At 36.9% G+C, this 24,023-nt stretch overlaps 2 protein-coding genes and 1 long non-coding RNA gene across 8 annotated transcripts in view; 1 reads left to right on the forward strand and 2 right to left on the reverse strand.

The window, feature by feature from the left end:
- LOC148238265 (uncharacterized) overlaps positions 1-23,514 on the forward strand; it is a 47,474-nt gene extending 23,960 nt beyond the window's left edge. Inside the window, exon 2 of the long non-coding RNA XR_015810566.1 lies at positions 16,024-23,514. This is a non-coding gene — a long non-coding RNA (uncharacterized LOC148238265). The remainder of the gene's footprint in view (positions 1-16,023) is intronic.
- agt (O-6-alkylguanine-DNA alkyltransferase) overlaps positions 1-24,023 on the reverse strand; it is a 595,014-nt gene that overhangs the window by 3,860 nt on the left and 567,131 nt on the right. The gene's annotated exons all lie outside the window — the stretch shown is intronic.
- On the reverse strand, positions 685-20,955 carry LOC148238269 (uncharacterized). Of its 6 annotated transcripts, none has more exons than XM_088191066.1 (18): positions 9,829-16,030; positions 7,226-7,385; positions 6,820-7,151; positions 5,851-6,073; positions 5,104-5,376; positions 4,837-5,038; positions 4,635-4,767; positions 4,265-4,572; positions 4,054-4,201; positions 3,493-3,985; positions 3,186-3,420; positions 3,044-3,122; positions 2,791-2,913; positions 2,517-2,728; positions 1,776-2,259; positions 1,559-1,718; positions 1,259-1,499; positions 685-1,200 (listed from the first exon to the last, which is right to left on the reverse strand). In XM_088191066.1, the coding sequence occupies exons 1-18, from the start codon at positions 9,902-9,904 to the stop codon at positions 1,114-1,116; spliced, it is 3,969 nt and encodes a 1,322-aa protein (XP_088047192.1). In that variant the 5' UTR covers positions 9,905-16,030; the 3' UTR covers positions 685-1,113. The 6 variants fall into 6 exon arrangements, 5 of the variants coding, with proteins under 5 accessions (XP_088047192.1, XP_088047200.1, XP_088047183.1 ...); XM_088191074.1 differs by having other exon boundaries at positions 5,851-6,064; positions 6,820-7,157; XM_088191057.1 differs by having other exon boundaries at positions 6,820-7,157.

Consider the following 24,023-nt stretch of genomic DNA (forward strand, 5'->3'; position numbering starts at 1 on the left):
TTAGATTGAAACATCAGCAAACCAAAATTTGAGTTAACAAACTCGACGAGCTCGTGCAGTCGAAGTTTGCGAGTTAACACACTTTCTTCACATGTATATTTAAAATTAATATTACAATGTGATTATAATTTTTTTAAATTCACTTAAATAAAAAATATAAATCACGTACAAACCTCTATAGTCTACGAGTTAAAAAATTCTTATTTAATTGTTTCTTGAAGAAATCTTAATGTATCCTGAAGCGTTTAACGAAAAATATATTTGTTAAAAATCGCTTAAACGTTTTTGTTGCCTTTATATTTTTTCTTTGAATAACAGTTTAAAAAATATATCGATCCATTGTTTCAATCTCACATTAAAATAGAGAATAAAAGACGTAGCTTTTAAAAATCTACTTTATTGATTTGTCTTTATAAAATGAGAACAGACTCGACTATTCTTATATATATGTATACATATACATATCCATATCCATATGCATATACATATATATATATATATATATATATATATATATATATATATATATATATATATATATATATATATATATATATATATATATATATATATATATATATATATATATATATATATATATATATATATATATATATATATATATATATATATATATATATATATATATATATATATATATATATATATATATATATATATATATATATATATATATATATATATATATATATATATATTTATGTATATTTTTCATTTATTATAATATATATCATGCATTTATGTATATCATATTCAGATACGTATACGACTACGAGTACTATCGTCAAAACAGGTACAAATTACGTCTATTCGACTCCGTCCGCTACTCCTCGCTCTCCGAGTGAGTTAAAAAATAAATAAAACTATTTACAAAATCTCTTAACGACTAACGTACGTGTCTTTCGCTCCGCTATCTAGCGACTCTGCTCCTAGTTCGGTGGACGGATACGGATCGACTCGCGACAAAATATTCGCTATTCCTCGATGCGCCTTATAAAAATAATATTTACATTGAATGTACAGAGAGATTCGCTATGTACAATATACTCCTAGTTCTAAACCGAGACTCCCGTGCCTCCGTCTCCAGATTTTTCAATACAACTCTTCGCAGTTCCTGTACAGGTGTATCGTGTACTGCACAAACTCTCCCAGCTTACGGTCAGCCAAGTGACATACGTTCTGAAAGCGTTCGAAATAACAGTGTGGGTTCGTTTACGGTATCACTATGTCGTCATACCTGATTGTTGTTGAATATGGACATCCTGAAGACGACGTACTTGCTCATGACTCCCGTCAAGTCGACTTCGAAATTCGACTCGTTCTTTTGGTTGGTCGTTTGATTGACGACGCTGTCCGAAGTCTTTGCCACGACGTCGGCGCTGTCCGAAATCTTCTCAGGCTCCATGTGGCAATCTTCGTTTTTGGAGTATGCGGTGTTGTACGTTTTGCAATAGACGAACTCCTTCATTTGTGCGCCACTGTAAAAATAGATACGATATAATGCCGTCGGTCAGAGTATAACACAAACGCGACTCACGTGAACGTCAAGACGACGGACTTGTCCGACATGTATTTGGATATAGGCACGTTATATGTCACGTTCAAGTGATATGCGTTGTTGTAGCACAGTCTGTCGGTGCCCAGTGTGGTGTTGAAGTTGACGTTGTGGACATTGACGTCGACTCGGTCGCATATTTCTGAAAAGACATTCAAAATAGAGATCGAACCGAGAAGCTACGTTACCGATACCTCACCTTCTGTTATATCGCTCTCTTGAACGTTGTTCTGTTCCGATTTTTTGGACCGGTCTGCTGTCGCTTGTCGTCTGATTCGCCTCTCGACGCTCGAAATCTGATCGACGATAGGTCCGTGCGAAACCTTCTTTCCGTGCACCTCCATGGAAGGGTTTTTGGAAACGTTCGAGATGAACTTCTTGGCCCCGTTTTCGTTCAGGTAGGTGAGGTTGCTCTTTGGTACCATATTTTTAGCTAGCTCTGACTCGACGCTCTCCTTCTCTGCCGGTGTGCTCAGATTTCGATTCGGAGTATGGACACCTTTCGAGCTCGGCGAGACTGCCGAGCGAACTTCGTACGCAGGCTCCGGCGAATCGAGCCCCTCGGACGGATCTGAAGAGTTAGTCGTGGCGTTCTTCCCGCGAGGTTTAATAGGCACCTCTATCTCCGGCGAATCTAGATTCGCCGTTTCCGACGCGTGAGACGGAGAACCGCAACAGTACACCTGAAAGATTCACAATTAGACGAGTTTACTCTTTGCTCTTTTTCTCGCATGATAAAAATAGCAATATTCGACATGTTTTTGTTTCAAAAATTAAAAAGATACCTCATCATCCACGAGCTTTCCGAGAGTAAAGACCTTTACAAATAAGATGTAAACATTAAGTCTATATTACAATAATGATTAATCTGGATGTAATTTGACAGTTTTTATAAAAACGTGAACTTTTTTGTCTATCAGATATATAATTCTGTGCTAACCTGACAACTGTGAAAAGTGCTTCCGTCCTCTTTAAAGTCGTAAAACAAGCAGGATTCGGGTCGTCCGATGGGCTTTACCGTTTTGATTATACCCAGGTTTTTGGACGGTTTATCCGCATGCTCGTCGGCCGGGCTGATTTGTTCGACTTGGCCTTGCGAAATCAAGTTTTGAATGCTGTTTTCCTCTTTCTCGTGCACCTTTTGATGTTTGGCTAGAACGTCAAACGTTGTGAGCTATGTCTAGTTACTAACTAGTATCTCGAACTAAACTCACTCTCTGCGTGTCGGTAAACTACGGCGTCGGGCGGTTGATTGTTGGACGAGAACGGATTCGAAGGGACACCGCCTCTCGGTCTCGCCTTCGCATGAATAGACTTAAATTCCGCATTGTCGAAACCTACAGTACATTAAGAACACGTAAATAGCGAATACAGTCGTATAACTGTGAGAACGATCGAATTGTACAATGTACTTTTGTCGATGTTTTGAACTATTCGATCAACATTATAATAATGAAAGATTCTCACTCGAAGCTGGAGGATCGTTATGGAAATCTTTTGCCGGACCGCTTTTAGCGACGTGGGGTATTTTAGACGCTTTAACGCTCTGAAACGGAAAACGTATTCTGTGATACGAAGTAACGATACTCAAAAAGTCACGGAAACGTACCTCGCCTGGCTTTCTGTCGTATATGTAGTTGGAAAACTCGGTGGTGACGACTAGATTGCTGATTTTCTCTACGAAGACGCTGTCGACGAACTCGGCGGGCTCGGTGCCGAACTTCCAGATCTCGGTTTTTTTGGTCGCGCTGGTGCGCTCTTCGCTCTTCAGCTGATAGCTGTTGAAATTGGCGGCGATCCTGTTTTGATGTTCGACGAAATAGAGAGCCGATATCGCGGCCAGACTGCAAGAAAGGAAACAATTCGCTACAGAGACGTCGTAAAAACGAAGGTATGCTCGCGAAGAGATCGCTTACCAGAAAGCCATGATCAGGACCAGCACTCCGATCAGCACTTGAAGGAACTTGTTGGAGCAGATCTCGTCCGAAGGGGCGTCCTCGCAGCACTTGGCGCTGCGATTCGCTCGCCGGCAGCAGATCTCCCCGCGCCAATCGCAGGAGCGGTCGTCGACGATCGCGGTCGACGGCGAACGACGGTCGTTCTTATCGTCGAACCCCCGCTCGACGAAGAAGGGCGAGTCACGGTGCGCCTTTTCGTCGCGACTCCGGTGGATGTCTTCGTATATCTCTCTGGTGAGCCGATGGTGCTTGGCCGTGTAGTACTTGACACACGCGTTCATCTTGTTGCTGTTGTAGAAGTTGGCGTACTTCGACTTGCCGTCACTCCGGGCGCTCTTGCCCTCGGCGCGCTTTCCGCAGCAGCGATAGGGCAGACCTGCGCCGACGTCGTCACTCGGGTTCGACTTCCCGGACGCCGAGTTGTTCGTGGAAGTCGAGCGTCTCGAGCCCGCTGAAAGCGCATCGAGACGGTTAATCGCCGAACGTTCGGAGACTCGAGATAATACCTTCTCCACCAACCTGTGCTGGTGCTGTCCCGTCGCTGAAGCGAGTTGATCTTGCACAGCTTGCGGTTGATCTTTTCCAGCTGATCGATCCTATTCTCTAAGTTGCCGGTGACTTTGCACAGCTCCTTCACGGCTCCCACGTTTTCCATGAATATTCGATCCTGAAATAAAAACAGCTTCGCGATCAGCGTTCGAATCGGACGCGCGGCGGCGCCGTTGCTCACCTTGTTGACCACCAGGAACTTGTCGATGGTGTCCCCGTTGGGCAGGGTGACGTCTCCCGCCTCCTTGACAGCCTCCGGGAGCACCCGTTTCACCTCCTGAGCTATGACACCCGTGTCGGTGTGCACCCTCGGCTCTCCCGCGTTTCCGCCGAGCCCCGAGTGCATGGCGAACTGGGGTTCGTAGCTGTATCTGACCACGCGGATGTTCTGCACGTTCTTCAGCTGCTGTGCCGTGTCGCACTCCTCTATGTCCCGCTTGGCCCTCGCGTCGCTAGGCTGCACGATGTGGCCAGTGATCTTTAGGTTACCTGAGGAGATTTCGAGGTCAGCGACGATTCGATATGCGGAGAACGGACGGTCTCGAACTCACCGTGAATGACGCAGGTTTCGTCGGGCCGGTCCGTGTTGATTCCGACTCTACCCGCGTGAAAGATGCTGTCCGGAGTCACCCCTCGCTGCCAGCACAGGTCGACGTCGGACTCGAACTGCCCAGGGTTGGACGCCTGAAACGAAAGAGTGGGTCGTATTGCGCGCGAGGGGGCGGCGACGAACTACCGCCGAACGCCACTCACCCTCACTATGATCCTCTCGCTGGCGTGACTCGCCACGGGATAGTGGTGGTCCATGGTGTGCGCGTGCAGGCCGACCACCAACTGAAAGTGGCGCTGGTCCGGGTTCGGCTTGCCCTTCTTGCGCATGTTGTTGCACGTGGTCTCGGAGAAGTGCAGCCTGCCCACGGTCACTTTGGTCACCTGGCCGCTCTGCAGCTCCACCCTGCGAAGGCGGACGCTCTCAGTCGAACTCGTCTCGAACGGGTCGAATAAAATAAGGATACTCACAGCACGGGATGGAAGGGCTTCTTCGATCGGTCCGACTGGCTTTGCTCCACTTTGATCGTCTGGTTGGGCGCTTCGACCTTGACCCCGTAAAAGTGCAGGTGGAAGCTCACGATCTTCTTGAAACCGTCGGAAGTCTTGACGAACTGGGCGTCGCCGCGCAGCTGCGCGTGGCAAGTTACCTGGAAGTGGTTCTTCTTCTGGCATACGAAAGCTTCGTCCGAATTGGAAAAATTGAAGCCTTTGTCGGCGTCGACGCGATAGTGCGGCGGCGGCCTGCAACATCGTCGCGAGCGTTATAAAGGACGTTGAGAAAATATGAGTTAATATACAATATAAGCGCTAGGGTTCATATAATAAAGTATATTATATGTTAGAAAATTTATCGCGTAATTGCGTAAAGTCGGCCAGGCTGACGAATCATCTCATTATGAAAGCCTTACGCAGTTTGACCCTAAATTGGTGCGTTTCTACATAGGCACACGAAACGGGGTGATCGATCAAAATAAACAATGTCGTAACTAGGGCGCAGAATCATACTAGTGTGAAAATGCGTGTCGTAAAAATATAGCATGCTCGTCGACGCGCACGCGCATTAGACTCGTAAAGCATGACCAGACAGTCGTAGGATCTTCTTTCTTACGCGGCCGGACAGCTCGTGCGTGACGTCATCGAGAAGAGGGTTACCGACGGGTCTGTGGCGTTATCGGCGTTTTTGAGAACGACGTCGACAGCTACGGTAACACTCACAGCTGTTTGAGCGCCTGGTCACAGAGCGAGTGCCAGGAGGTCTGCTGGAAGGGCTGGAAGCGAATGCACTGGTAGGCTGGATCCGCGTTGGGGTCCCCGGGGTCTCCGGGAGATGCCGACGGCGGCGGCAATGCCCCTCCGAGAGTGACGAGCACGTGCGGCGCCGGCTGGTGACTGCGAGGCGTCGCAGCTTGCACCGCGGCCGGAGATGGGGCTGCAACAGCTAGGATATTGGAGAGATCGCGACACTCGTGTTTGCTTACAGTTATTCGTCAATACTTCTCACCTCGAAATTCCACGCTTAATATATTGAATTCGGTTCGTCATTGCTCACAGGAATATTGGTCACGTGGATTATTGCTCACACGAACACTACTCACAAGGCAACTTCTGACTACAAAAACAACTTACTCACTACAACTCGATCGCAACAATTAACAGCACACAAAGTGAAAACAGAATCAATTGATTAAAATAAGAAATTAATAAATATTTATACACTATTTTTTAAATAATTTTATCTGGTTTTGCAAAAAAATTATAAAAAAATAATAATGCGGCAATTAGGTATTTTTGCTTTAAGAATCGAAGGCATATGGATAAGTTTAATTATGAAAGCTGCTGATTTGTTAAACTTTATATATCAATGAATGGTGGTAGATTAAAACATAATTATATATTAGCTGATCGATTAAAAATAAGTATATGCAAATTAATGAAATATATTTAATTATTATATAGGAAATTATTTTTAATTAACGCCATAATTCTCAACTACTTTGAAAAGTGTCTTGTGAGCGATCGATTTGTGACCAATTTTCATGTGAGCAAGTTGCTTTGTGACCAATATTCGTGTGAGCAATAATCCGCTTGACCAATAATTCTGTAACTAGTTGCCACGTGAGCAATAGACCGTTCACCGTTGAATTCGTACGTATATGAATTCAATATATTTTCTATGTTACTTACCCGGTTCACACTTGACGTCCTGAGACAGCTTTCGCTTCTTGGAGTGAAGCTGGTAGGGCTGCAGCTCTGGTTCGGCTTCGAGCGGTGCGCAAAACTCCGGATGATGCAGCTGAGCGAAGGCATCTTCGTGGTGCAGCAGGCTGTGGTGCGTGGGCTTCAGCTCGGCGTAAATCTGGCGCGCTTCGGAGCCACCCCTCGCCGGCGACGGTGCCATCGGGTATTCCGCCCCCTGCACGGCCGTCAGCGTCTGGTAGGCGTGCGGAGATTGACCCTGGCCGTCCGGTGGGCTGTACGGGTGCTCGGAGCCCGAGTCGGGAGGACTCTCCGGTAGTCTGTGCCTAAACGATAATCAACGTCTGCATTCGAAGGAGCTAAAAGAAGACAGGACGATGGTAGAAAAATTCACCCTGGGACGTTCGGTCTGTGGTGAGGATGGTGTCCGTCGGTGGCGGCGAGGGTGGCCGCGAAGTATCCGGCGGGACCTCCGGATTCGCTGTTGATGAACGCTTCCAGCTGACTGAAGTCGAGCGCCTCATTGTCGATACCGCTAACGAAGTCAGTGCGGCCTGTAATAAGCGAAATGTATAAGAATTGATCTAATCTAAGAAGAAAATCAGTTAAATCGATTAGTCTTGCGAGGGTCACGTTTAATATTGGCTAGTATTTTTAATTAAACACGATTTTGAAAACTCAATAGACGAAGAATAAATCCAGGTTGATCCAATTCGAGTTTCCTATGTTAGCAGAACTGTAAATCAAACGTTAGTTTGTAAATTTCATCGTTCTACTGAGCGAACAATTCGCAACGTAGTAAGCAAATTTGAAGAGACTGGAGATAGGGTAAGGTATTTGCATCATCGTGGCTCAAGTTCGGCCGAGAATATTGTTGCTGTACGAGAAAGTGTCGCCGAAGATTCGTTGGCGTTTGCAGCTTTTGGACATTTATTATGGCTCCCTTTGGCGCATTTTACGCCTGGACTTGAACCTACACCCGTATAAAATTCAGATAGTACAAGAACTGAGACAGAGACCGTGGACAGCGAAGAATTTACGCAGATTTGTTGTTGAGTCAGCAGGAAGTTGATACTGATTTTCAAAAGAAAATCTTCTTCTCTGATGAAGGGTATTTCCATCTCTCTGGGTATGTTTATAAGCAAAATTGCCGCATACGGGGCGAGAAAAATTGTCATGTGATTCACGAGAGAGCATTACATGCCACAAAATGTGCGCCTTATGGTCAGACGGCGTCATTGGGTTTAACTTTTTTGAAAACGATAAACGTCGAACTGTAGCAGCCAACGGTGAATGCTATAGACGCATGATAACCGATTATATTTGCCACAAAATCAAAGATATTGATGTGGAAGACACGTGGCTATAACAAGACAGCGCAACCCAAGTTCCCAGGTTGCATTATTTTACGTTTTGGTGACGTTAACTGGCCGCCAAGATCATGCGATTTAACGTCGTTGGATTTTTTTGTGGAGTTACGCTAGGAGTCGTATCTACGCCGACAAACCAGAAACGTTGGATCATCTAAAAACCAACACCCGTCAAATTATAACCAAAATTCCGCCCGAAATGTACGAAAAAATCATCGAAAATTACATTACAGTAAATATTATTTTTTATAAATAAAAAATACGAGTACATCAAATATTCGATTAATAAAAATATTCGAAGATATCCTTTAATTAATGTTTTTTAAAGTTTGGAAATTGAAGTCATCTTTTATGAAACAGCTAGTCTTCGTAGAGATTGGTATATAAAATCGTTCTCAAACTGATTATAAAATACAAATATAATTTTTATTATTTTAATGACCGCATTAGAAGCTTTAGATATAGTAAGAAAAACGTTAAAGGAATTAACGATTTAATAAGAGTGAAGAAATCGCGGGTGAATTTAAGTACATCATTCACCAAGGACGATTTTTGTTTACCGCTAAGATAATCCAAAAATGGGCATCTTTTAATGAATAAAACAATTTTAAGAAAAGTTAAAAACTTTGCGATCGATTAAACTTTTTCAAAGAATAATAACAGGTTGTTAGTCAAACTTTCCAGCCCGATACATCAGTGGTGTAAGTCGTTAACTAACACTTGAAATTCCTGGCTTCGAATCTATTGTTTTGCTAATTCGATCGTTTCTGAGAGATCGGAATTATTGATTATTATATAATAAAATTCCAATGGATCATCACAGAATAGGTTTTTTCTAGATTTTCATAATCTCACGGATCAATAAATAAAATCGAGCTAGTATGGCACAAAATTATCTAAAAATTAGCTATTATAAAAAATAACAGTTTATTGACACAACATTTCAATATTTTATTTTGGAGAAAATATCCCAAAATATAATAATAGCCATGAAGGTACTTGTATAGCTGCGCGGAAAAAGGGCATTATTTTTTTTAATTACACATATACACATCTGAATAACATTATTTTTATATATTATAGAAATAAAATAAAATGATCAAGATAATAGTGTGAAGTCCTCAAAATGTTGTATATTGGGGATACGCACTGATTATTTTTCTGTTCTAGGATCAAAAAATCGGAGACCGCAAAAGTGGAGATGAAAAATATTTTTCATTTGACTATTAATTCTATTTATCATATATAAACTATATAATCCTTTTACGGCGAATTCGCATAACAAAATTATTATATTTTATACTCTCTCGCTTTTTGGGTTACGGCAGTAGAAATAAACGAAAAAGGCAGGTGTAGAATTTCACTTATGGACGACGTTCGAAGTAAACTATTTTCACTATTAATGTAATAGTTTGCGCATTCAGTGTCGAAGCAGTAGTATTATTCACACCGATCGTCCACGTGTTGTAGTTATTTATTAACGAAAATCGAGTATCGTGGAAAATTATTCGCGTAGAAGAACTCCTCGAAAGCGCAGATCGCCCGGCACGCGAGAAGCGAGTAGAGTAAAAGGATCGCGAAAGTGAAACTCCACCGCGACGGAGCGAGACGAGAGCGAAAAGAGTACCTGACGCGCGAACGGGGGCTCGAGCCGACGGAGGCTCGTGGGGCGCCGCCTCGCCCAGCGACCACGGGTACTCCATCGTCACAAGAGCATCCGACGGCGCGGCGTTCCGAGCGTGCGATCGCCGCCGACGGCCGATGGCGAATGAAGCGCGGTGGAAAGGGGGAAAAGCGCCAGGGGAGGAGCGTGAAAAGCGCTATCAGCCAATCGCAGCCCTCTACGCCCGTAGAATAAAAACCAATTTTGTCACTGGACGTATCGATCGATACTTATACTTTTACGGTCTACGCTCTACGCGACGACTTTAGCTTTTTATGTCCCTCTGATCCTATACACGTTTACTACCATACCGATGATTAAACTGACATTGTCGAAATGTCTAATGTGTATTTCATAAACAACAATACAATGAGCAAATATCATATTTGCTTTACTTTTAATGGGGCGCTACCATAATTTTGATTTATATTTATCATTGTTAGTTGAAAAGTGTATGTTAAAAAATTATAATATTATGAATTATTTCATATTTCTGAAAAATATTTTTTCAATCGTTTTCTTAGATTTTCCTAATCTCGTGGATAAATAACGATGTGTATAATTTAAGCCGAGCTAAATCGATTTGCCATTAAATGCGATGCAGCAATAAAAAGCATATTTCCTTATAAATATTCATCGCATCATCGCTAAATGTCATCTATACTATAAAACAGAAAATACATGTGTCAGTGTGTGTTACAAGGACTTCTCCAAAACGTAGGGGGCGTCATTGGAGGGGGGGATTTGCCTGAAATTTTTTTATTTATTTAAATATCTTAATGACATCGAAATACTAAAAAAATGACCACTGACTGACTAACTTTTGCCCCCTCCCACTCTGAAAAAGCTGAAATGAAGTCCCTGATTATAAACCATAAATTTTCGGGTTATCCCTCAAAGAAAATCTAAAAAAATTCTCGAGTCTATCACCATTTTTTTTAATAAGTACAGCCTTGGACATAATAATGGAGCACCCCTTAAAATGGTGTGTAATTCTTTACAAGTGCATAACCTTACCGAAATATTTTAACCATCCATTATTTAAGAATTTAATTCGATTTGAAACAACGCGGCAGACATTAATCTATTCGAATGCACTATAATAAATTTGTCTTTATTAAAAATAGTAAAAAAAATAGGCAATATTATTAAATAATACAGTCAGCTTCGTAAAACATGCAAGCTTAAGGGTAGATTATTTTGTTTTTTAATAATAAAAAAATAAAATACTAATTGATCTTTGAGCTCGCTTGTTTGTAGGATGCGACTATAATGTATTACCAAATATAAAATTATAAAGTCCTTAATTTTTGTATAAGATGGAAATTATGTGTACTACGTACATGCAATGCTAGCTCAAGACAATAATTTTAATTTTAGGGCGTCGGAGTCGGAGTAATAGTATTTTAGGAGTAGTCTTAGCGTTTATTTTCCGCGCTTAAAATAATTAAATCTGATTTAAGAGCTTACTAAAATTGTTGAAATCGGAGTCGGTAAAATTTTAAACTACTCCAAAGCCCTGCTTAATTTATTTAATTAGCATTGTTTATTCGTACAAATTGTATTATTGTCAAAGGGTTTTAAACCCTACATCAATATTAAAATAAATTTGTTTTAAAGACTCATCATCTTCGATTGTAAGATTCGGTAATATTTTCAAAAGTAAAAAAAGTTTAAGTTGTTCGATCGATTTAACAGAGTGGAAAGAAGCTTCGAAAAGCTGGAGGCCTACTGGCTAAAACCCGAGCCCCAATCCGTCCCTGATATATAGCGCTCCCGCCAAGCTATGAATATAATCTAATTCGGAATTCAATTATATAGGAGACTGAATAAACAATATGATTCATGAACCGTCGAAGATTACTCATCGCGTTTTACGTTATAAAATCAAATTAAAAACATGACATCGGACTATGTCACTTTTTGTGTAGATTTATCTAAATATGTACATATAAAATAAAAACGCGTTTATCCGATATGTGTACTTAAACATTATAGATAGTGCGTATCAAATCGCGCAGACACATTCGTTAGACAAGATCGTACTATTAGTAATTGTCTAAATTGACGCTAAAAAAAGATTCTTGAAATGAACGAAAATGTTAACTTTTCATTTCACATCGATCGAATATTATCTAATAAAAATAACGGTAGAATTGAATCGTTAGATTATTTAATCTGAAGTTATCGAACGGAATCGTATTTATAACAATCATAATCTCTCATCTTTCGAGACTTCGCCTCTATTTTGTAAAGACATTAGTAATAAATATTTATACTATAATATAAAAAAAAAATATAGTGACAAAACTTTTAATTGTAAGTGTTATTACATTGTTGATAATAGCCGTTGAAATATATGAAATAAGAGGTGAGAAAATTAAGTAACACTGCGATCAAACTAGGGAACGATTGCAAGGTCGAGGATCTTTGCGGAACTTTCGATCTGGCTATAAAACAGCGCACATACGATAATTCAACGTTGTTCGACCGGTTTCTGGGAACCGGTCGTTGATCTATGCGCAAAATTTAAATGCAAAAATTTCGCGCTACGCAGTCTGATCGGCCGTTACCGTCGATCAAAACTAAAAAGCAAATATGTTAAAATACCATAAAAATTGTTAGCACGTTACTTATTTTCAAAATGCGAGTATTTTAATTAACTCTTAAACGTATGGTATTTTTAACAGGGGTGACCAATATTTTGTGTTCTGTGTCCTAATTTCTTCACTCTTGAGTTTAGATATGCCATATAAATTAACACACATTTAGGATACCGTCGATTAGATCGAATGAAAATTCCAGAAAAAAGTCATTCAATTTGAATTGAGAGTTAAGTGAATGAATAAAATGAAAGGTTTTTTTAACCATTTAAAATCTAGTCTAGACTAAAGACCATTTTGGGATAAACTGCATTCGTTAAAAGCGGCTGTCGCTGTCATTTAAAACTATTTAATTTTACCCTTTACACTAAACTTTTTTGAGGCTGTTTAACCTAATTAACATATAATTAGCCTAAAGCCAAATCAGTCTAAATATTAAATAATAACGAACTATCTATATTTATATATCAGTTACGTGTCGATTTTTGGGAAACTGATAATTTATGGAACGGTTTGCCAATCTGTTCTGCGAGAAAATATGTTATTTTGCAGTAAACATTCTTCAGTAGCGCGTTTTAGTTTTTTACCCTAAACCATAGTTTTCATTATCTATAATCTAAATATAATAGTAGTAAATTTAAAATTAAAAATTGTATATGTATTTCAGAACCCATCCACAAAGAAATATATTTATATAAATATAACCAGCACGGTAGATTAATGATATTAGTCGATAACTAATACCCAAAAGACCTGGGTTCGAATCCAATATTTTTTATCGTGTCTAAGAGATTGGAATTAGTGTTTGTTATATAATTATAATTCCGATGCATCATCGCAGAATAGGTTTTCCTAGATTTACTTAATCTCACGGATGAATTAAAAATCGTTCATAATGACATATTAATTGCAAGCTATAATAATAGTTTATAATAAATAAAATATAATAGATAAACAGTCACTGATTAACACTTAGTAGTTGTTGATTGTGTTTACTCGGTAACGCCTGCCAGTTTGCAATTGAAGATTTACGAAAAAATAAATAACTATAATTTATATAGTATTTATATGTACACATTATAAATTTATAAATGGCCGAAAGATATGTTAGTATATTAAATTCAAGTAGGTAGGACGAAACGATGGTAAAATTTGGATAAAATTTTTGCATCTCTATGATTTAGCTAATATATAATCGAGTATAAAATCAGGGATAAAAGTAGATATAAGATTACCTTTAAAAAAAAATAAAGCTTCGATTAAGAAATTAACGCTAAATTGAGCGTCTTCACGCCTGCACCGCATCCCATTTAAAAACATAATAAATACGAAAAAGCAGAGTAACGCAAGGAGGGCCAAAGGCTCGGCTCTGAGGGGAACCACGGCAATATATACACCTCTCGAAGATCAGGGAGGTGGTGTTGTAACAAGGATGATACGCAATGCAGGCCAGCCAACGAGAGCACATTTCCGCGAGTACTCGAGAGAAACACTAATAAAACTCCAATAAAATATTTAGCACTACGGGGTGGGTCCTGCTCATCCGGCCGGCAAAAGCTGGGTGCCCGCCCATAAGGTTTGGACTCGTAGGGCCCTAGTACTGGTAACGGCAGTGGCGCATGCAAAGTATAACACATAGCTATACTTCAGTAAGTAGTAAACTTAGTATTTCCTTTTGCATGAACAGAATATGCACTTGGTCTCTGTAAATAATTATAATATTACTTATTATTAAAATAATAGTGTTTTTAACATTAATTTAATATATATGATCGTTCATAAAAAGGTTCAAGTTCAAGCGATATAATAATATTAGCGAAGTATTTTAAAAATATTGGAGTAACGCAAGGGTCCAATTTGAAACCACTGCTTTTTTTCAGAATATTTATTATATGCTATTGACATAAAATTGTACTAAAATCTACTAGACTCATTTTGTAGATTAAGCAGGAGCGTTTGAATAAAACATAAATGTGTTGAAAGTCTGTCAATGCTTGGTTACTGTAAACTGCGGTCAGCGCTAATTTTTTTATCTTATTTTACAAAAAGTATTCTTATGTATTTGTAGTGAGAATAAATATGTAAATATTATATATAAATGGCATAACCTGTTAAAAGTCATAACATATGTATAAATAGAAATGATTTAAAATAACCAGCACAAAGTCGGTGGCTACTACACAAATGACTTGTGTTCGAATCCAATCGATTTTCATCGATTGGTAAATCTGAATTAATGACTATCGTATAATTATATTTCAAGTCGATCATCATAGATTAGGTTTTCCCAGATTTGTCTAATCTTACGGATGAATAGACCAAAACCTATAATATAATTGTTCTAAGCCGTCGCTTCTGCTTCCGGATGCGCATAACTTAAAATGAAACACTCACTTTTTCACACTTCACACTTCTCCATTCAATTCTCTACTCTGTAAATCGTATCGCTTTGTATGAACGTAAAAATATATTTGTATAAACAAAGGAAATATATTTAATTATAATAATAAATAATAATAAAAATTGAATTTGCTTCATCGCTTTCCGAGGCACTGGTAATGTATTCTGTTGTTTCGACCAATAAAAAATAAGCATTCGAATATAAAACAAGATGGCCAACAGTACTGTGACAACAGTTTTAAATAATTATTATTTAATAATGTAATTTTTCTACGTGACAATACTTTTCATTAATTCGTCATTTGACTGAATATAAATAATCGGATTGCAAATTAACTAGGTGCGTTATAACTATGAAAATGTAATATATACATAATGTGTTGAGGAGTAGAAGAATACATTGATTAAACTAGATAAACAATCATAAAACAATCTTTGTAATGAAATCTTCAAATTTTGAATTCCCGGCGACGGGCTCCGAGGCCGAAAAGTGAGTTTTTCCTTTTATAATACATAAACATTATAATTGCTTTCGATTAAATGCAGAATACATTGATTAAATTAGATAAACAATCATAAAGCAATCTTTATACTGAAATCTTAAAATTTTGAATTCCCGACGACGTGCTCCGAGGCCGAAAAGAGAGTTTTTCCTTTTACAATACATAAAAATTATCATTGCTTCTGATTTAATGCACATATTCGTTAGATTTGACTGAATATAATTACTCGAATTGCAAATAAACGTATAATATATCCTTAGTATGTATGAGGATTGAAAGTTAATGTCGATCAAATCGGCGCCGTCGCACTGGGGACGTATACATTAGCCAACGGACAGCTTATACATATGTACTTTCTTGAATATTATCTAATGGACGACATTTTACAATGATTATAAATATATGATTGCATACCTGGAATAATCGATAGTCAAAATATCTAAGAGTGGGTTATTTTTAATTCCGATGTGGCAAAATATGTGTGTATACGTCATGATTTTTAATCAATTTTCCTCTTTAGGAATAGCCAAATTCATGATATTCAGTAACATCAAACTTATGTAGTATGTTCTTTATAAAAAGATAATACTTGCTGACAGTGAATTCAACATGAGAAGATTCACTCTTTGTTTATATATACCAATTTCATATAGGTCATCAGATTGTTCCATCATTGCTTCTGAAAAATATTTAAAATCAATAAGGTCTTCATCAAGAGTAAACATTGAACACATTATTACTACTAATATAATCCATAAATTAAATTTAAACGACAATCGAAGAACAAAATTGACGGAAGTTACTGTAGAGGATTAAACACGTAGATTGGCATCTCTTCATCTTCTACAAAATTGTCATATATTAATTGTTTGCCATACGTAAATGTTATTAGATCATATAGTGGGTAAAATGTAACTTTTTGTTTACACTTATACGAGATTTTTCATTATTACTAGTAATTCAATATGTTTAATTAACTTTGGTATCTATACCTTTAATTGCCAAATCACCGCTGTTTGTCTTTTAATTTTTGATCCTAGAAAGTCAATAGTAATTTTGTTAGAATAACCGTGATATATTATTCACATAACCAAACACTTACTGGCACACTTATAATTTATAGTTTTAGATTAGTCTATAATTCCAATGCAACATCACTTTGAATCATCTTCAATTGACACTTTGTAAGAAAAATATTGTGTTTATAACATATTTCACTGTTTATTTAATTGCACAAAACTGAGCGCAGCGAGCGTTTGCCAGATGACAGAAGAGCTGTCACATGTAAGCAAATTTGAAAGGGAAGTCCCTGTTCTGGGCGTGTTTGAGAACGAACTACGAAATTGATTTTATCGATTTAAATTATAAAACACTTATCAAAATATGTATAAAAATCATCAAATACTAAAAAAATATTTTATAAATATGTTTAGTTTAAACGGGATTAAAATAAATAATGTGGATTTATATTAACTTCTCTATACAGAAAAAAGATGTAATTATTCAAATTTTGGCGAACTTTGGCAATTTAAAGTTATAGTTTTCAGAGAATTTTTAAAATTTCACTTGAAAAAACATTTCCAACAAAAAGGGGCAAAGTTTCAAATTAAGTAGTATTCAATAACAACCAACTATTAAACACATAGTGTTGCAAAATTCCCTCTTACTTACGCCTTCGAAAGAAATAACATTAATTTAAATATTTTTTAAATTATAAAGTATCTGAATCAAATTTCAAGATTTATTCAAAATATTGTTTTGAACCTTTAAAATAATTTTTATTTTATTATGGACTTATTAATTAATAAAATATATAATGCTGCATAGAAAAAACATTTACTTTAAAAAAAATATTAATCAAAATATTTTTTAATAAAAATAGACAAAGTCTCAAAATTATTAATATTTTTAAAGCGCATATTGTGCTTATTGTTCACTTTTGGTCTAAAGTAACAGATTAAGTGCTTGATATTTTCAGTATATTGTTTCTTTCTAATTAGTAAATGTAATTAAAAACTGACTTTTATATATACACATTAAACATATAAACAACTTTTTTTAATTATAAAGTAACTTATGGCGTAACCAAAAAAAATTTTTATTAATAAAATTTTAATTTATGATAAAATTGTGTTATATGCAGCGTTAAAACATGCCCTCAAACACATAAAATACGCTAAAACACAATCAATGACTTATAATTGCTTAAATTGCATCAATTATAGATGTTTTCATTGTAACGAAGATTGATCTCAGTATAACGAAATAGTTAAATCCGAATTTAAGAATGACGTTACAACTTAACACAATATTTCTTTGAATTCAGTTCGTCTATGACTTGGCGTGTACCGGATGTGTTCACAAGCAAGATTCAAGGTGTTTCGACGATCCTTAAACTTTTTTTATATAACATTTTTTTACCAAGTTTTATTGTGTTTATTACAGTATCCTTAAAAATGGACAAAAAACGATCTGTCAACCTTATAAAAGGTTATTTTAATGCTGTAGGAATATGGTAATTAAAAATAAAATATCATCTTCCTTACATTCGATATAACGAAATTAATTTATTGGTCCTTTTTAAATTTCACTGTACAATGCTTAATTGTATTATTATTTATCTAAGTTTTAAACCAATTCATAAATGATATACAATATTTAGATTTATTTTTAAATATTTTAGTTTCAAATCTAACGTTAAATAATATAAAATGTTTTCTTCCAGAAATATTTAGTCAAGCTGTAAACCTATTTTCAAATGAATTGAAAATGTCAAGTAGTTTTTATAGATTGAACCACTTGGACTATCATTAAGAATCCTAAATAATAATGTCTAATTTGAACCATTAAATTTTAAAAACGTAGAACGAAGCAAAAATAATAATTAAAACCCAAAAATATGAGGGTCCGGTATTCGCACACTCGCTAGCTAGTTTTATAAAAAATAGTGTAACATCCAAGGCAGATAAACTATGGAGCAATATTCAAAATGCGACGTTCGTCTGCTTTTTCCTTCGCTTATTTTACCATGTGAGCTAAGTTGGCTTGGTTGAAAATTAGACTTGACATAATGAAAATTCTAACTATGTAACTATAGTTAGGTTTGGTCAATTCGTGTAGGTTAAGTTTGGATTTAAACAACAAATGGACGTTCTGCAACTATCAAGTTGAGTTTCATAGACATTTTATAGTAGCATATAATTTTACTACTTCCTGTCAGTAACATTATTTACGCCAGTAGAAATATATTGATAAAAATATATTTGGACTTCACTAGTAAAAATAAATTTCACTGAAAAATATATATTGCATGTAAATAAAGTATGTAAATGTATATATTACTACATATGGAAAAGTTTAAGCCATATAATTTTATTAGCACCTGCCAGATAATTTTTTCATTTGTAAAAATATATATCTACCGGTGAATGTGTATTCCGATATGATTTCACTGAAATGACATATTTAAAAAAATAGTTTCGAGATGGATTATTTAGATTATAAGTTATAAACAGGGACGGAAGGATTTTAAGTTAAAATCAGGGGTCGTTTTTTAAATCAGAGGGACAAATACCCTCAACTGCCCCACCCCCTTTCTACTTACATAATGAAATTGCCCATATAAGTACAAATACAAACCTCTTAATATAAATACAGATCGTTATTATAACTGAATATAGTATATCTAATTTCAACAGTCAGAACACGAAAACATCATGTGCTCTTAAATTTCTGCAGATTGTCGAGATTATTATCTAATCGCCCCTTTTACTATTGTTATAGTTATATAATATTTCTAGATTTTATTTCTAAAATTAATACTATTCTCAGCGATCGCGTGAATTTATTATCGAACACTGACTTAAAAAATAGAGTGTAGACAATTCTCTGGTTAAAGTAGCGTTAAAATAAATTGTTTTTGAATGTCAATTTGCGATTTTGACGATTTTAGATATTGGCGAAACCTGTACATCTAATACAGGTTGGTCCCATTTGAGTTTCCTATGTTAGCATCACCGTAAATCAAGCTGTCAATAATCACGCATGTTCAAAGTTTCAAATATTAGTTTGCAAAAACACATTTACGAAATAGATCGCTTAACCACAGCTCAATTTCATTGTTCTACAGAGCGAACAATCGCAACGAAGTAAATAAATTTGAAGAGGCTGGAAAAGTTGGAGATAGGGTAAGGCCTTTGCATCATCGTGGCATACGTGAAAGTGTGGTCGAAAATTCGTCGCCGTTTGCAGCTTTTGGACTTTTTTTATGGCTCCCTTTGGCGTATTTTGCATCTGGACTTGCGTATAAAATTAAGATAACACAAAAACTGAGGCCCAGAGACCGTGGACGGCGAATACTTTACGCAAATTGAATGTTAATATAAAAAATTGCCGCATAGGGAGCGAGGGAAATTTTCATGTAATTCACGAGTGGCCAATATATGCTCAAAAAGTGACTGTTTGGTGAGAATTGTGGTCAGGCAGCGTCATTGGGCTTTACTTTTTGGAAAACGATGAAGGTCGGACTGTAACAGTCAACGGTGAGCGCTATAGGCGTATAATAACTAATTATTTTTTGCATAAAATTGAATATATTGAGGTGGAAGACATGTGGTTGTAACAAGACTTGGCACACATCGGGTGCAAACGTGAAAATTTCCCAGGTTCCCATTGAGCACCTAAAAACTAACATCCGCCAAGTTATAGCGGAGATACCGCCCGGAATGTACAAAAAAGTCATTAAAAATTACATCGCAAGGGTCGGTTGCTGCAAAAGATTTAGAGAAGGCCATTTGATTAATATTATTTTTCATAATTAATGAAATGTTAGATTAAAAAAATTTCGAAGATATCGTTAAATATTTTTTGAAGTTGCATCGCCCTTTATTATTTATAAATTTAATTTTTTTATTATATTTACTAGATTTTTCTACTTGTCGATAATTATGCAGTTGAATGACAGCATAGAAATTTATGTAGAAAAGGGATCGATTCGTGACCGTCGTAAAATACAATACGCAGGTGTTGAACGTCAATTTTGTAACATTCGGTCGGATCGAAACCCCATCCCGGAATGCGCGCGTTGCCGTGTTTATTATGGTAGTAGTAGGTATCGCTCGAGCGAGCCTGATAGTGTAACGAATCGAAACAGAAACGAGTCGACGTCGCGCGAGATAAACAAAGCGACGAAGAGGGAAAGCGGGACGCAGGCGCGTCGGACGCCAATCGGGAAAAAGGGAGGAGTCCGGGAACGAGCGTCGGGCGCCCATTGGTCGGGAAATCCTGGAAAAGCCGACTGCGCGTCGACCTCTCGGCCGATAAGAGCGACGGTCGACGATCTGTCAGACGCTCGCTGACGTCGCACGCTCTCACTCGCGACGATCCACCGCACGACCGCATGACCGCACGACCGCCGCGCCGTTGCGCGAACCGCCGAAGATTTATAACGAGACGAACGCACTGACCCAGCGCCGCGAAGACGTCCTGGTCGGCGTCCATGGCCGGCGCATGTCGGCGCACTGACCGAGTGTCGCGAGCCTCCGCAGATGCCGCCAGCGCCGCTGCCTCGCCACTACCGCCGCGGACAGATAACACATCTACAGATGCGCGCCGTGACGTAGCACAGAGTGCGACAGAGCGAGTTATTCTTCTCCCGTCCGATTATCTCCAGTCTGACGGTTCGCGCCGACTAAACATAAACCGCGACCTTTCCTACGTCGTTATTATATTTACAACCGACATATAAATTCCTAAAACATTACCATGATGCAACAAAACAATGCAAATTCTTCGAAATAATTAAAACAGATAAAAAGTTAATATGTGGGCGCACATATCTAAAGATAAGGTACCAGATGTACTCCTTAACAATTTTTTCCTCTTTGTCCTCCTTGAACAAAAATGTCAGAGCTAGCTCCCCTAAATCCACAAAAATCTGACATGAACTATTTTTAGCTCTCGCGGTAATCTATACTACACGAACAAAAGCTTCTGTAATGGCATTTTTTTAGAGCAAACCTTTTTATTTTTAGTGTCCTACTTTGCTATTATAACAGTCATCTTACTAAATATAGCCTTACCATAATTAAGAAGCTTTTCGTTTCAGAATGACAAAGAAGGACAAATTGGCATGGAAGCTAAAAAAATGGTATTACGGATTTTTTAGTTAATTAAGGGATGATGCGGGAGCTAAACAAAAGGTCACCTTGGTCATTTTTGTTCAAGGAAGACAAAAGGAGGATACAATTTTTGAGGAGAACGTCTAGTCATCTTATAAACAGGGACAACTAAAAAAAAATCATCTCGGAAATCAAATGTATAAAACCAGGACGTAAGATAAGCCTACATAAGGAGATACCAGCTTATCTTAGCTGTCGCTAAACACATCTTAGTAAGGAGACGGATGGTACGAGCCGGGAGAGAATCGGCGAGAATTGTAACATAGAGTTATACCCCAGATAGTCCAATCAGGCTTGCCGAGAAGGAACGGGGGAGACGGGACAAATTTTTGGGGCCCGACTCAAGAATATATATTCATAAAAAAAACTAACATAAAATAACTAGTTGTTTGCAATGTACTAAGTATTTCAGGTATAAGTTTCTTTTGCCTTTTTTATACATGCTAAAATAAATAAAAAGAGTGGAACATTGCCTTCAAAAGCACCCACTTTCTATGAAGTACTTTCACAACAAGCATTATTAATCAAAGGAACAGAGTGTATTTTTTTGATACAGCTCCGATTGTGTTCAAATTTAATTGCAAATTATGTTTTATAAGCCTCAGAAAGCAAATTTTATTGTTTTCTGAACCTTATAAAATATTACACTTAGTTGGGAGGAAATATAAATGAGTAGCAGTAAATTTAGGTATTTGAACTGAATTTTCAGATCGACGAAAAAGGAAGAAGTCAAGAAATAACAAAGAATGAACTATATAAATTTAATGTTTTTATAAATAAGCTAAAGAATCATTTCGAAAATTTTGTTCAAAGGCCATCTGTGAAAACAGGTAATTTTGAAAAAAATTGTTCAAGGACAATATGATGACAAAGAAGGACAATCCTCATCTTGTCACTTTATTTTGTAATATAACTTGGAATAACATTGCTACTCTAGAAAGCTACAAGGACAAATGTTTGGCTAAACAAAACATTCGGAATACGAAGTCGAGACGACCCTTCGAGGCTTAAGAGAAGCAGCCCCTTTTTATTACGACCAGATCCAGCATAAGCAGTCATCTGTACTTCCAAGAGTTCAATTTTCGATACGACTAAGAAAGACATTATTAATGCATTTAAATATTGTGTCGCCTAAGCTAATGTTATGTAATAATAATTTATATGATTTTTACATATAAAAATAAACGCAGACACCGTCCTGAATATCTTATTCACTAATAATACATATGTGAATTTTATGGTTTAATAAAATGTAATAGAGTAATCGACAAATAATGAATTGCCTCGATTATCAATAAGCTCAATTTAGCTGCGGAAGCAATTAAAATAGCATTCCAACTTAATTCATTCATCTAGCTAGCTGTTGACATTTACACGGTAGTAGCGTTTATCGGTGTCTCGACGGTATTTATGAAAATACATTTGTATTCTAGAGAATACAGCCTTAGAGGTTGAAAGTATTTGAGCGCAGAGAATTGTTAACGATTTTCTCAACTACTCTAATCGGCCTTATCTTTGCCCATTTTTTCCACCGAAAATTTTCTAAAAAGTCAATGATGCCCCGTTTTAATTTAGGCGGTATGTGCTTTTTAAAAAGCATCAAAAAACCTCTTACAAATTGTCAGATCATTTCTTGCCCATTTTTAAGGATACTGTAATGAACACAATACAATTTGTTAAATGTTTTTTAAAAAAAGTTTGAAGGTCGGCGAAACACTTTGAATGTTGCTTGTGAACAAATCCGGCACACGCCATGTCAAAGACGACATTTATTCGGAGAAATATTGTGTCAAGTAATTTTTAAATTCGGATCAAAATGTTTTGTTATACTGAGATCAGTCTTCGTTACAATGAAAACATTTTGTATGAAAGTTCGTTACACTGGGAATTTCGTTATTTCGGTATTCGTTACAAAGAGATTTCACGTATTTTGTTTTTAACTAATGAAATTTATTTGAAAGCAAAGGAGTTGCAATTTTGACTTTTATTTATTATCGTTATAAACACTTACACAATTCTAGATTTATTTCAATATTTTTTACTAGTTTTGAAATAAATATACTATTTTATAATATTATAGAATAAATATTCATTTACTTTTATAATTCATATTCATTTATTTGAATATAATACAATATTCTTTTATTATTTAAAAAATAACGTTCTATTGTGACACTTTTATACATGGGTAAAATTTGGAGAATAGAAATCATGAAGATATTTTCTTATCCGCTTTTTATACGTACTGGTGTGAACACAACGTCCAAACGCTAAATTAAATTTTAGCGACCGATTTTTAACTTGAAAAGGACTACATTTTGAGAAAAAATGATGAGGTAACATTGTATGAATGTATTATTTAGAATTTCTAATTGAAAGGGTACTTGACGACCGTATAATATTGGTTATTTTAATAAATTAACTAGCAAAATATATTAACGTTTTTGTTTCGATGGCTCGGTTTTGAGTCACTA

The sequence above is a fragment of the Plectrocnemia conspersa genome, unplaced genomic scaffold, assembly GCF_051122295.1.
Source record: "Plectrocnemia conspersa isolate PC_06_02 unplaced genomic scaffold, ASM5112229v1 ptg000001l, whole genome shotgun sequence".
NCBI classification, from domain to species: domain Eukaryota; kingdom Metazoa; phylum Arthropoda; class Insecta; order Trichoptera; family Polycentropodidae; genus Plectrocnemia; species Plectrocnemia conspersa.

What these genes read in the sequence shown, in the direction of transcription:
- LOC148238269 (XM_088191057.1), bottom strand. Translation starts at nt 9,904, where the DNA reads ATGGAGTACCCGTGGTCGCTGGGCGAGGCGGCGCCCCACGAGCCTCCG. An exon ending in AGCCCCCGTTCGCGCGTCAG is followed by an intron (nt 7,386 to 9,828) that starts GTACTCTTTTCG and finishes CGCTTATTACAG; the next exon opens with GCCGCACTGACTTCGTTAGC. An exon ending in CACAGACCGAACGTCCCAGG is followed by an intron (nt 7,158 to 7,225) that starts GTGAATTTTTCT and finishes ATTATCGTTTAG; the next exon opens with GCACAGACTACCGGAGAGTC.